This window comes from Prosopis cineraria, unplaced genomic scaffold, assembly GCF_029017545.1.
Source record: "Prosopis cineraria cultivar Desert tree isolate PC_DT_omini unplaced genomic scaffold, ASM2901754v1 PC12, whole genome shotgun sequence".
NCBI lineage: Eukaryota > Viridiplantae > Streptophyta > Magnoliopsida > Fabales > Fabaceae > Prosopis > Prosopis cineraria.
In genome coordinates this window covers 14,889,650-14,902,850 of record NW_026555343.1, presented here as the reverse complement: position 1 = coordinate 14,902,850, position 13,201 = coordinate 14,889,650, and the positions used below count along the sequence as shown (strand labels likewise).

Here is a 13,201-nt window from a genome sequence, read left to right as displayed (position 1 = left end):
TATGTGGTAAACATTACCACATGCTACTATATGTCTATTAGGATCCACTACATATAATTCATATCGATCAACTAAAGTAGGACCTTCAGTGCCCTCTAATAAACACCTATCAATTTAGCAACTTCCTTTCATGCTTTGACGAGCGACAGGAGAGTGTAGGTATGCAGGGAAGATGTATCTTGCCCTAAGCTTATGATATTCATCATTTTCTCCTCTATTTGCTTCATCCTAGCTGCTAGCTTGGTATAAATGATGCTTCTACTTCTACCTTTACCTCCACCCTTGCCTCTTACCTCATAGTGGCCAAGATTGCCTCTAGATCCTCCTTGGTGACTACTACTCAGGCATTTCATGCAAATGATCCAAATATGTCCCTTATAGTCACCCCACCTCCAAATCCCCTAACACAGCCAAGATACTCTTGTTTCCTTAAAGCGACAATTAAGATGTCATTCCTTCCGTATATCATAAAGGTTCTTTCAGTTGCTTACTTTTAAGTTTATCTTGTAACACCAGACTACAAAAATTAGGAATAATGATTTAACTAAGGCAAATAAAATAAGGGTACTTACAATCTTTTCACCAATTACACAAGCCTTATCACTTGTATAAAACCCACTCCTTGTTTAGTGCACATACTTGCATTTGTCTTCACAACACATTAGAGATGGTGGAAAAAGAAGAATGAAAGGGCTAGACTGAGCTTGTTCCTCCAACCTTTTCCTCTTTTGTGCCATCAAGTCTCAGTCAGCTTTGACAAGTTTCATATGTAGGGAAGTTATTTATGGTACAAAAAATCATGGCACACATTTTAAAGATTTCCTTTTGAGTCAAACACATCCACACTTACCTTCCTCAACTTTTTCAAGTCTTTGATCAAGGGTATTAGATAAATATTTATGTCATTCCGTAGTTGTTTAAGTCCCAAGATCAATATAGAAAGCATGATGTATTTGTGTTTCATGCACAACATAGGAGATAAGTTGTAAATCACCATAAGCACATGCCATGAACTATGAATGCTACTAAGACTACCATAAGGATTCATACTATTAGTACTAAGTCCAAGCCTAAGAATCATTAGTTCATTGCCAAAATCAAGAAATGATCGATCTGTTTTCTTCCATTGCTCAGAATTGGTTAGATGTCTCAGCTTTCCATCAGGAATCCTCTCATCTACATGCTGTCTTAGATTTTTTGCATTCCTTTCATTGGCAAAGAGATGCTTAAGTCTTGGTACAATTGGAAAACACCATAACATCTTTGTGGGAGCTTTATTCTCCTCGTACTTTGATGTCTTACATACTAGACAATTCATATCATCTTTAAACTCTTTTCTATAGAGTATCCAATCATTAGGGCATGCATATGTTTTCTTAAATTTCATGCCCAATGGACATAATATTTTCTTTGCATCATAATACCAATTCGGTAGCACATTTTGATCTAGAAGGGTGTCTTTTAGTAGCTTGAGTAATTTTGTAAAACTCTTGTTGATATGTCTATGCCTTGTCTTCAAGCACACCAATTTCAACACTGATAACAATAATTGATATTTTTTGCATCCCAAATATAGAGGCCTCTTTGCTTCACTACACATATTGTCATGTGCATGTAATTGCTCAAAATCCTCTTCTCTAATATCATGGATCATACCCTCTAACCGGTCTACTATATCCTCATTAACTTTCTAATATTGCAATGTACTCGGCCTCTGCCTTTCAATTTCTTCACCATGACTTGTTTATATTGTATAACTTTTGCAAAACTCCTTACAAATCAAGTGCATATATATTTATGCAATACTTTAGTCTCCTCTCATTCAAACATTCCACACAAGGATAATAAAACCTCCCACAATCATTAACGGCATTCCTTTTGGCAAAGTCCAAAATCTCCTTCATCCTATTGTCATACTCATCACTTGTTCATTTATCATTCATCATTTATCTAATTATGATTCATAGTTTATTTCCTAAAATGAAATAAAGATAAATGATTAATTGTTATTGCTAATTTTCAATTGTACTTGAAAATTCCCAATTCTTTAGAGAACACTATGCAATATCCTTTTAGAGTCGGCTTCCCTCTGATATAATAGGTAGGAGAAGTGAAGCCAACTCTATATTCTTTTAACATTTCCATATAAGCAAACTCTAAAAGTTTAAGATTTCTTATATCCATTAGAAAAGGTAAGGGCTAAATAATAAGTTTTAAAAAATTTCGATATAATCTCCCTTAAAAGTTGGACTTTCCAATTAATAAATTTAGAGAGGAAAAATATCAGTCATGCAATCCCTATGAGCTTCAGTCCACCTCTACAAGCATTCCCCCATATTACAGAAAATTTATCAATGATGCTATCACAGTAATTCAATTCAAAAGTCATAGAGAATTCACAATCAAACTGAGCTGCAAAGACAAATAACTTTACACTATTACTCACATATATTCATTGAGAATTTTCATTGTTTAACACAATAATTCAATTCAATTCACAAAAACTAAGTTATAATGCAAACACGTAAGTATATTAGTAATTAAGCTAAAAATTGGAATGTCATGAAGTTGAAGGCTAACAAATTTAACTGACACTCATGGTTTAAAAAAAAATTCATCAAAGTTTCTCTTAAAAGTTGGACATTTTAATAATTTTATAATTGAAAATAAGCTCATAATCAATTTAATTTCATCCAGCAACAACCCCAATAAATTTAAAAACCCCACAATATTAAGTAAGTAGATTTGTTATGCCTAATTTGCTAAATATTCAACGAAATACCAGCTGGCATTAAAGGCAATATTGAAACGTTAAGTATATTTGTTATAATTAAACAATCTGAGCACTATTGAAGAACAAGAATCAGACGAGAATTTTTTTTTTTAAAAAATACCTGGTGGAAGCTTGAAGGCGAACACAAATAGAGGTAGAATTCACCAAGCTTGAGGAACACGAGCAAAAGAGGAGGAGGAAGAAGAAGAAAAGTAAAATTAATAATCAAACAAATTTCAATCCAGTTGAAGGTTGCAATAGCTGAGAATAATAAAAAATGCAGACAAAAAACAATTTTACCTGGAACAAGAGGAACCAGAGACAAAGAAGAGAAACAAATTTGGGTTGCACGAGCACGAACCCAGAAGACAAAAGAGCTTCAGAATCTCAGACCCGAGCTTCAAACAATCCTAAACCCCATGAACACGAGCTCCAAATCAGACAACCTCACGAGCTTTAGAACATGAGCTTTAGAATGGATTAAAGCTCGAACCAGATGCACCCACCAGAAATTCGAGGAAGACAAGAAGAGGAAAATGAGGAAGATTGATTAAAACTCAAGAATTCAGGATGAGAGGTGCGGATGAGAGATTTTTTGGCCGTCGGAAGAAATTCAAACATGACGAAGGAGTTGAAAAAAAAAAAACAAAAAAAGTGAGGACATAGGTCTAATAGCGTTATTTTAAATTCAGAAGGACTTTGTAGACCTGTTACTATAAAAAAAACCGGTCTAAAAGTAATTGAAAACATTTTTTAATTTTTATTAGTTTCTGGATCTGGACCGGTTTTTCGCCTAGAAAGTCATTTAATAAATTAATTTTTTAAAAAATAGGTTTCATAAAAACCATTCTAGAAGTGAAAAACATAAACATTTCAGAAAATTTTTTTAAAAAACTTTCAAACCTCTACTTACCCGATTTAGAAACTACAAAAATTTACTTTTTTTTTTTTGAAAAAGAAGCCATATATTCTAGACGGGTTATGTTGTTAACCGGTCTGGAAAACATTATTAAGACCGGTTCCCTTGGGAATTAGTTCAAAAAGTGTTTTAATTATGATATTGCCACCAATTATATTTACTAAACTGTCTTCACCATAATCGGTTTAGAAAGGGTAGCTTAAAATGTATTTTTTCACTAGTGTCGACATCAATTATGACCCATAACTGGTGCAGAATAAAGTTAGAAAAATAATTAATTTTTAAATTTTCAGCATATTTCTGCCCTGGTTTTACAACTAATCTGAACACAAACTAACAGAACATGTATAATATATTAGTTATACATAATAAATACATACATACATGTGTGTGTATTGCTCCATATTTTTATTTATGCACATTTTTCTAATATTCATCTACATATATAACAGGTAAAATAGACTAAAGTAACTTTCAATCAAACATATGTGCTTATTTTAGGTACAGTTCATATATTTTGCATGTCTATACACTACAAAAAAATTGACTTTCAGCGGTGACAAATGTCACTACTGAAAGTCAAAAAGTCGATACAATGTCGCCGCGAGAGCTCCTATCACTAATTCAATCTGCGGTGACAATAAAAGTCACCGCTAAAAGTTGAGAATCAACGGCGATATTTGTCGCCGTCGAAAGTCAAAAAGTCGCCCTGAAAGTTTTCAGCGGCGACAAAAAGTTACCACAATGTCGCCTCAAGAGGTCTTGTTGTTGATTCAATCTGCAGCAATAATAAAAGTTGCTAATGAAAGTTAAAAATTGGCAATGACAAATGTCGCTGCAAAAACCATACATCAACAACGACTATATCTGTCGTCGTTGAATGTTAAGTATCAGTGGCAATATTTGTCACTGTAGAAGCTACCAAAAAGTCGCTGCTAAAAAGTAATGTTGGTTCACTTACACACATGGCACCACGTCACCGTCCACATGGCACCCACCTCACGCCACGTGGTGCCATGTCATTCTCCATGTGTCACCCTCACCTCACGCCACGTGGCACCATATCACTCTCAATGTGTTGCTCTTACCACACGCAACGTGTCATCATGTCATTGATTTATATTTCCATTTTAAAAGTTGTCTCTACCAAGATTTGAACCCGTGACCTCCTCCTTTTGTGTCCAACTATTTTGCCGCTAAGCTGGCATGAACCTGTAGTCTATTACTGCATAATTAAACACACACACACACACACACACATTATTAAACTATACAAACACACATCTATATTAAATATTAAATATTATAAAATATCATTACTATCCTTAAATACTTCAATTTAATTCTTTTAATTTATAAAATTACAAATTATATTATCTATTTTATTTAAAGTAAACTATAAATATAATTGATACAATATAATTTGTATTATTTATTTTAATTTTTTTTAACTTCTTGAGGTTGTTATATTATTTATTTTAATATTCATATTTATAATTATAATATAAAAAATATCTAAGAATAAATAGTAAAAATACTAATGATTATACATTAGTAAAAAAAATTATAAAAATGCAGACAATCAATGACGATACTAAAAAGTTACTGCTGATTCTCGACTTTTAGCGGCGATTTTTTAATGTCACTGCTGAAACTTACAACATAATTTTTTTAAAAAAATTAAAAAATGTTGACAATCAGCGGCGACACTAAAAAGTTACTGCTGATTCTTGACTTTCAGTGGCGACATGTATGTCCCCGCTGAAACTAATAACATAATTTTTTTAAAAAAATTATAAAAATGCTGACAATCAATAGTGACACTAAAAAGTCACCACTAATTCTGGACTTTCAATGGCAACTTATATGTCGGCACCGAAACTTATAACATAATTTTTAAAAAAAATTATAAAAATGGCCAAATCTTTCACATTTATAACAAACTATTTCTATTTTAAATTTTTTAAAATTATCTTTTTTTCTATATTTTTTCAAGAAATATTTTTTATGTCTCATATATCTTTTATAATAATATTATATATAATTTTTTTATTTTTTCTAGAAGGGGCTTGTATTTTTCTAACTCTAGTTTTATAATATTAATTATTTGTCCATATGTTAAAATAGTAGAATTTATTGTTCTTTCGTATAACTAGTAAAATAAAAGCAGAAGAAAATATACAAAAGTATATAGAAAATGAAATAGATAACACCCTTTTTGAAATAAATCAACAAAGATACATGAACATAATATCACATATAACTTATAAAAAAATGATATTGCCAAGTAAGTTTAGTAACAAACAGAGAATATTCATGAAATATAATATTCAAAAATCCTGTGAAAGAATAGGAAAGTTAGGCAGTGGTGTTCCTATTAAGTCTAGGAAGAACAATATCAATAAAAAATAAAACTTGTAGAAATAGAAATATGAGATGGTTCGATAAGATATTAGGATATAAGTCAAAAAAAATAAGATGAGTCTTAAGAGTCTTAGTTTATAGCCAAATAGGAATAGTGAACCTGAAGGAAAAGAAGAGGTAGAAATAAAGAAATACATTATAAAAGAATTCAAGAACAAATAGAAATCTCAAAAATAGAAAATAGAATAAATTAAATAAGAGAAAAATTTGAAAAAAGTATTTGTGCAGAATATCTAAATTTTTTTTGAAATAGAAAAAGACACAAGAAATCACGAGTGAGAAACAAATATGACAAAAAAAGAAAAATAAAAAACAAAAGAAAAACAAGAGTTGAATCTTGTCAAAAAATAATTTAAGCACAAAAAAAAGTAATTAAGTGAAGCAAATCAAAAGAGCTAATTTAACTATGATTTTTCTAAATTTCTATAAAATCAAAAGACTTTTGATTTTGCAAGCATTGAGTTAAATGACCCTTTTTCTATCTCTTAATATAAACATCTCTCCACTTATAATATTACAAGATATGTATCTGTATCTATACATACATACATACATATATACATATATACAACTTTGTTAAATAAATGGAAATGAAAATAAATTGAAACTTAAATAAAAAGAACATCATGAAATTGGTAAAATAAAAATATATTTTTTTCTATGAAAAATACTTTAATCTAATTTTGAAAACACAAAAATTGAACTTGTCATAAAATTTAATTTCTAAAGCATAAGAAAGCTGACAATCAGCGGTAACATTAGAAAGTTGCCACTGATTCTCGGCTTTCAGCGGCGACTTGTATATTGCTGCTAAAATTTGCAACATAATTTTTTTAAAAAAATTATAAAAATACTGACAATCAGCGACAACACTAGAAAGTCGCGCTGATTCTCGACTTTCAGTGGCGACATGTATGTCGCCGTTGAAACTTGCAACATAATTTTTCATGTCACCTCTGAAACTTGCAACATAATTTTTTTAAAAAAATTATAAAAATACTGACAATCAGTGGCAATATTAAAAAGTCGCCGCTGATTTTAAACTTTCAGCAGTGACAGCAGACGTCGTCGCTGAAAGTGTGACTTTCTACAGCGACATGCACTTGTTGCCGTTGAAAGTCTGACAATCAGCGGCAACTATATCTTGTCGCCATAGAAAGTCACATTTTCAGTGGCGACTTTTACTGTCACCGCTAAAAGTTGAGAATCAGCAGCGGCTTTTTAATGTCGCCGCTAAAAGTCATTTTTTTTGTAGTGATATCATCCAAAGAATTTGGTTTCCTACTCTATATATCAATAAGAAAATAAGACCCTGGCCTTCACTGTGACTGCTAGGGTTGATATTTTGATGTATAATTTGTATCTCCAGCATAACACACAGCATACACCCTTCCATTCATGAAGAAATCCACGGCTGAGAAAGACATATTATCATATATAATGATCTTATTATATATATATATATATATATAATATACATATATTTATGTTCTACTTTTACATTCTTACAGAATCATTTCTACGTATAGTGTTAAAAGTTAAATGTTATATTATTTTCTTGTAAAAACCAGCTGTGAAACTCCAAGACAGTATTCTCTACTCTTTAGCAAGCGAAACTACTTGTTTTCCGATGTTGAGACCTCTGAATACTCTCACCAACGCTAAAGCTCCACTCTCAAGTCCTTCAACTATGTCTTCCACACAAGAAATCTTGCCTTCTCTGATACAAGGCAATATGAACTCCACGTACTTGTGATAAAGGTCGTAATAATCCACCACGTTGTACCCTTGCATGCGAATCCTTTTGTAAACCAGAGACATAATGTTAGTGATTCCTTCATGGTTATCAAGAGTGTACTGAGAGATCATTCCACACACGGCGATTCGACCATGCACTTTCATGTTTAGAAGAACTGCGTCCAGCATTTTGCCTCCAACAAGCTCGAAATATATATCGATGCCTTCAGGGAAGTACCTAGACAAAAATAATAATAGTCAACTTGGGACATAATAATAATAATAAGCAACAGTTTTCATAGTTCTTGTTATATTTTTTAGGAAGAATCACATCCAAGGACCACTCAAAAAACATAGTTGTAGATAAGGACTAATAACAAGTCCCATTCATGAAAAAACAAGGCCATGTTCTCATTTTAATAATAATCCATTTCATATTGATCCTTTTCTATAACTAAATTTCTTAAGTAGTCATTGAATGTGATTCTCCCTATTTTTTAAATGTTTCTAAAAGGCAAAAATGTTGTAGTGATTCTAGTATTTCATATGGAATTTGAAAATGAAGTGTTTTAGCAGCCAAGAACCTTTGGTTCAACTGGCATGATGGCATCCTTGTGATGCTTACGTCGCGGGTATGAAATACGCGTGGGAATGTTTCAACATCTGCCAACTCAAAAAAAAAAAAATAATAATAATAATAATAAAAACAAAGAAGAAGTGTTTTATAGTGGTTCTCGGATTTTGTTTTACAGAATTGAACGTTAATGCTAATGATTTTACCTTAAACAATCTCGACTGCCAATAATTTTTGAGTTTCAAATTAAAGTTCAATTTAGTTGTTATAATATTTAGTTCCATGCAGTGGTGGAGCTAGAATCCTAAGTTAGGAGGAGCGAAATCATTTACATATTCATACTTTGAAAAAATAATAAAAATTATTTAATAATTACATACCTTACAAATTTTCTCCACATGGTTTCATATTTTAGAATCGTTAAACAGTCGGCTCATTGTTAATGCTTTCAAATATATCTTTTTTAATATAAGTCACGAGATAATCATTCATCCATGGATTTTCCATTCGATTGTGCAACCAAATTTTTACAAACTTTATAATAGAAAAGGCTCTTTCAACTATTGCTGTGGCAATAGATAATACCATTACTAATTTCAAGATAAGGTAAACTAATTGATGAATAATGTGTCTTCCAGTTTCAACTAATTTTTTCACAAACTTATTTGAGATTTCAAACAACACGGCCGAGATTATTTTTTTTCTTTTTTTTAAAGGTTTAATAAATGTTAATTTTCTATAAAATAATATTACTATTTGGGTGTATTAAAATTGTGGGCTAAAATTTATTGGGCTTTTGAGTTAAAAAAAATTAATTTTGGATCTAAGTTAAAAAAATAATATGAAATGGTTTAAAATGCAAACTATATAAAAGAGGGGGGTGCAAAATACAAATACCTATGCCCCCATTCCTATGTAAGTAATTTTTCTTATTTGAGGTGGGGCATATGTCTCCCTTCAAATACATGTGGCTAGCTCCGCCACTGGTACTTCCATGCATGTATGTAGGTTGATTTGAGTTTGATAAGTCTAGGTTCAAGTTTACTTATTTGATTGGATTGTTTTACCGTTATATATTCACTAATTATCTTTTTATTTGATCCTTATATATTCACTAATTATCTTTTTATTTAAATGTGAAATTGAGGCTAGAACAACTAGCTTGGTTGTAGCCATTTATTCTGCAGAGTAATAAAATCAATTTAAGGTTCAAATGAGACAAACCTTTTCAAGGCTGCGTCCAAGTCAGGTTCTTCCTTATAGTTGAAAGCATCGTCAAACCCAAATTTATTCTTCACCAGATCAACCTGTATTCAAATCGTCACTTGAGCCGTCTAAGATGAATATGCGGGATTAAGATAAAATAATGTGCATCTCCATAATATATCTTTATTCCTCAGAGAAAGAAACTATAGAGAGAGTGTGCCCCACACCAGATCTTATATATCAATCGCTAAGCTACAGCCAGCAAGCTGCTAAAATGTGAACGTATATATATATGTGTGTATATATATATATATATATGTAGAGAGAGAGAGAGAGACAGAGCAGGGACAATGAGGACCTCTCTCAAGTGAGAAATATGCTTATAGTGAAGCTAAGGGCCTAACTACTCCAAATGCCAAGTTTTTAATAATATTTTTTAACATAAAAAAATGAGATAACAATAACTTCATCATTTCTCCACTTCACCTCTATATAATATCATCTATACAGAGAGGGTGACCGCTATATATATATATATATATATATTTGTCTCTGTGGGATCTGTATTCACTTGTGTATATATTAAGCGACTAAATCAACATTATGATAATCATAAATTATTATAAAATAAGTATAAAAATATAGAATACCTTGGCTTGAGTACCAACACTGCCAACAACATAGCAACCACTGAGTTTTGCAAATTGTCCCACAAGTTGTCCCACAGCTCCTGCAGCTGCTGAAATGAACACTCTCTCTCCTCTCTTTGGAGCACACACATGAAAGAATCCTGCATATGCTGTTAAACCTGGCATACCTATTTATCAAATTTTTTTTAATAAAAAACAAAACAGTCATCAATAAAGTGTTAAGCACATTAAGTAATAAGAACAAATCAAATAATATAATGATGGAAAAATTAAGGATCATAAGGCCATAATATAGGATTTACTATTACCAAGGATTCCAGTGTAATAGGATAAAGGTACATCATCATGGTGGATTTTGAACAAGGTTTCAGGTGACGTAATGATTGTGTACTCTTCCCATCCTGTTATTCCCCACACCAACTCGCCTTCTTTGAAATCTTGGTGCTTTGAATCCACAATTCTTGCCACTCCATACCCATGTAGTGGCTACAGTAAAGAAACTTTCATTCTTCAAATCATCACTTCATGTAAAATATTTGAAAAGCGCAAGAAACTGCTATGTTTATTATATAAGTAGTTTTGTTTTGGGAAAATCCCTCTTAAGTTCCGTATCCAAGCAATCTAAATACAAAAATTCTTGTGAAATCACAAAATTATTATGAAGTCTCATGCTCTTTTTTGAAGTTGTCAATTATTGTGGAATAGCTATTGATTATATGTTTGTTGTTTAGTTATCAACTAAACAACCATGCAGCAATAAATAATTGACAACTTCAGTAAAAGATGTGGGATTTCAAAATAATTTTATGATTTTATAAGACTTTTTCTATATTTAAATTGCTTATGTTGAACTTGAAAGTGAGTAGTGTTCATTTATTGTTTATAGGCTAGGAATAAAATGAATGGTGATGAATCGAACTCCTTCATATGTATAAATGATATGGATAATTCAAAAGAAGTAAAGTAACAATTGGCTAAGTTTTTATTATAACTATCTTCGGTTAAATAAACAAAGTAATTTTTTTGGCGAAAATAAACAAAGTAATTAAACTTATGCCAATTTTTAGAAATAAATGAAATAAATTTAATAAAAATTAATAAATATAAAATATATAGAAAGTCGTCATGATTTATTTCAAATTAAATATTGCAACCCAAAAGACCTGCTTCATATAGTAATTCAAAAACTAAATTCACTGCATTACACTTTATCAAGTAACTCATGAAAATGGCGACAAAACAATTTAACATGCCAAGAACACCATCATATTTTTTTTAAATTAAACAAAACAATTAGATGTATTTAGAAGATATACAAAAAAAAAAGTTGGTAAAAATTAATCCATTTCCAGTAGAGTATATGCCACCAGGTCCATATGGTCCCAAACAAGTATTAGGAGGACCCATTGTTTTTTATAGCTGTCTTTTTTGAAGAGAAAAACCCCGGGGGGGGGGGGGAGAAGAAGAAGAAGAATAAAATAAACCAAAAAACAAACAAATAAATAAAACAAAATGAAAACGAATTAAACGAAAAGAGGCAGAATTGCAGATGGCAGAAGCTACAAGTCTTTTCATTATCAGACAGAAAAACTCTTCGGAATATAACTATGGGATGCAAAAGATCCAATTTCTGCCCTCAAAAGTTACCGTTTTCTGGGAAAACAAACAGATAGGAGAGAAAGCAAGAAAATTTCATATCATCATCAGACAAAAACTTACAGAGCCAGGGGTGAAGGACTGCAAGACACTGAAATTATCAGCCTTCTTCATCAATGGTCGAAGGTGAGGATCAGCAGCCAAGAAAAGGTTCTTGACCAAAACGCCCTTGGAATCTTCTGGAAGCTTCAGATTGATCGTACCACTGGAAATCACATCCATGTCTGATTCTTTGGGGAACCCAGAAACATAGTCTTTCAAAATCAGTTTCTTGTTCCTCACCTCCATTATCTCTGCCATCTTCAACTCTCTCTCTTTCTCTCTCTCGATCGGTCGCTAGTATTGATTTTTGTTCAGACTGAATTGAAGTGTGTTTTTTCTCTTGATGATCAGAATGAAGTAGGTAACATATTTATGGTGGCTTTTTAAGTCAATGGTACTCTTGGACACGCATCTGGATAAAATATTATATGTATTGGATCACGATCAACGATTATGCAGTTTAGGTTGAATTTTGTCTAGATTTGTATAAATTAAGATTAAATTCAAGAGGTGTATGGAAGAAATAATATAATAAACTAGATAAATGTCTACCATGCGCCGCGCCCCGTAGATAGCAGCTGAAAAAGTTTAATTTCCTGCACATTGTATTTATTCTTTTGATATTTATTTAGTTATTAGAATAAAATGAAATAATAATTATATCAAACATAATAAGATGTGTGAAGAAACAATTGAGAAAATAAATAAAAATAATGCATGGAACTGACTGGAGCAAATAGAAACATTGTTACTAACCTCTACAATAATGAAAAAGATAATTAATGAAAAATATTTACTAAAAAATTAAAAACAAGAGTGCATTATAGTTGGTTATAAGTTTTTTTTTTTTTAATATGCATGCTTAGCTCAAAGAAATAACCTACACCCTCTGTTATTTTTTATAAGATTTACTTAATCAAAAATCACACACGTCATGACGTACGTCATTGGTTGAAACTAGTAATGTTTTGCTTTTTAAAATAATTTATTATCACGTTCTAAAGCTGCGCTTTGATTCTTTTCACGATAATTTTCTTTCTCAACAACTAATAAAGGAAAAATGATAATTAAGGACCCCCTACAGACATTAATCCCAATTAGAAATTTTGAAAAATAGAAATCTGAATTAAGGACCCTGAGCTCAAAACAAATGTACCTGTGCATAAGAGAGCCCTATTTGTGCTTTGTTTCGGCATCTTCCTCAGTTGCTGCTTCTCATT

The 13,201-nt window shown here is 31.4% G+C and overlaps 1 protein-coding gene and 1 long non-coding RNA gene across 3 annotated transcripts; both read right to left on the bottom strand.

The window, feature by feature from the left end:
* Window positions 1–2,899: 2,899 nt before the first annotated feature.
* Window positions 2,900–3,355, bottom strand: LOC129288039 (uncharacterized). The gene is made up of 3 exons (XR_008587883.1): window positions 3,280–3,355; window positions 3,074–3,183; window positions 2,900–2,942 (listed from the first exon to the last, which is right to left on the bottom strand). It is a non-coding gene; the product is annotated as an uncharacterized LOC129288039 (long non-coding RNA).
* A 4,189-nt stretch (window positions 3,356–7,544) lies between these two features.
* LOC129287887 (2-alkenal reductase (NADP(+)-dependent)-like) lies at window positions 7,545–12,313 on the bottom strand. Of its 2 annotated transcripts, XR_008587834.1 has the most exons (6): window positions 12,003–12,313; window positions 10,592–10,769; window positions 10,284–10,450; window positions 9,652–9,734; window positions 8,438–8,516; window positions 7,954–8,091 (listed from the first exon to the last, which is right to left on the bottom strand). XR_008587834.1 is itself a non-coding variant. In XM_054924155.1 (5 exons), exons 1-5 carry the CDS (start codon window positions 12,237–12,239, stop codon window positions 7,713–7,715), a joined length of 1,044 nt encoding a protein of 347 aa, XP_054780130.1. In that variant the 5' UTR covers window positions 12,240–12,313; the 3' UTR covers window positions 7,545–7,712. The 2 variants fall into 2 exon arrangements, 1 of the variants encoding a protein (XP_054780130.1); XM_054924155.1 differs by lacking the exon at window positions 8,438–8,516 and having other exon boundaries at window positions 7,545–8,091.
* Window positions 12,314–13,201: the final 888 nt, after the last annotated feature.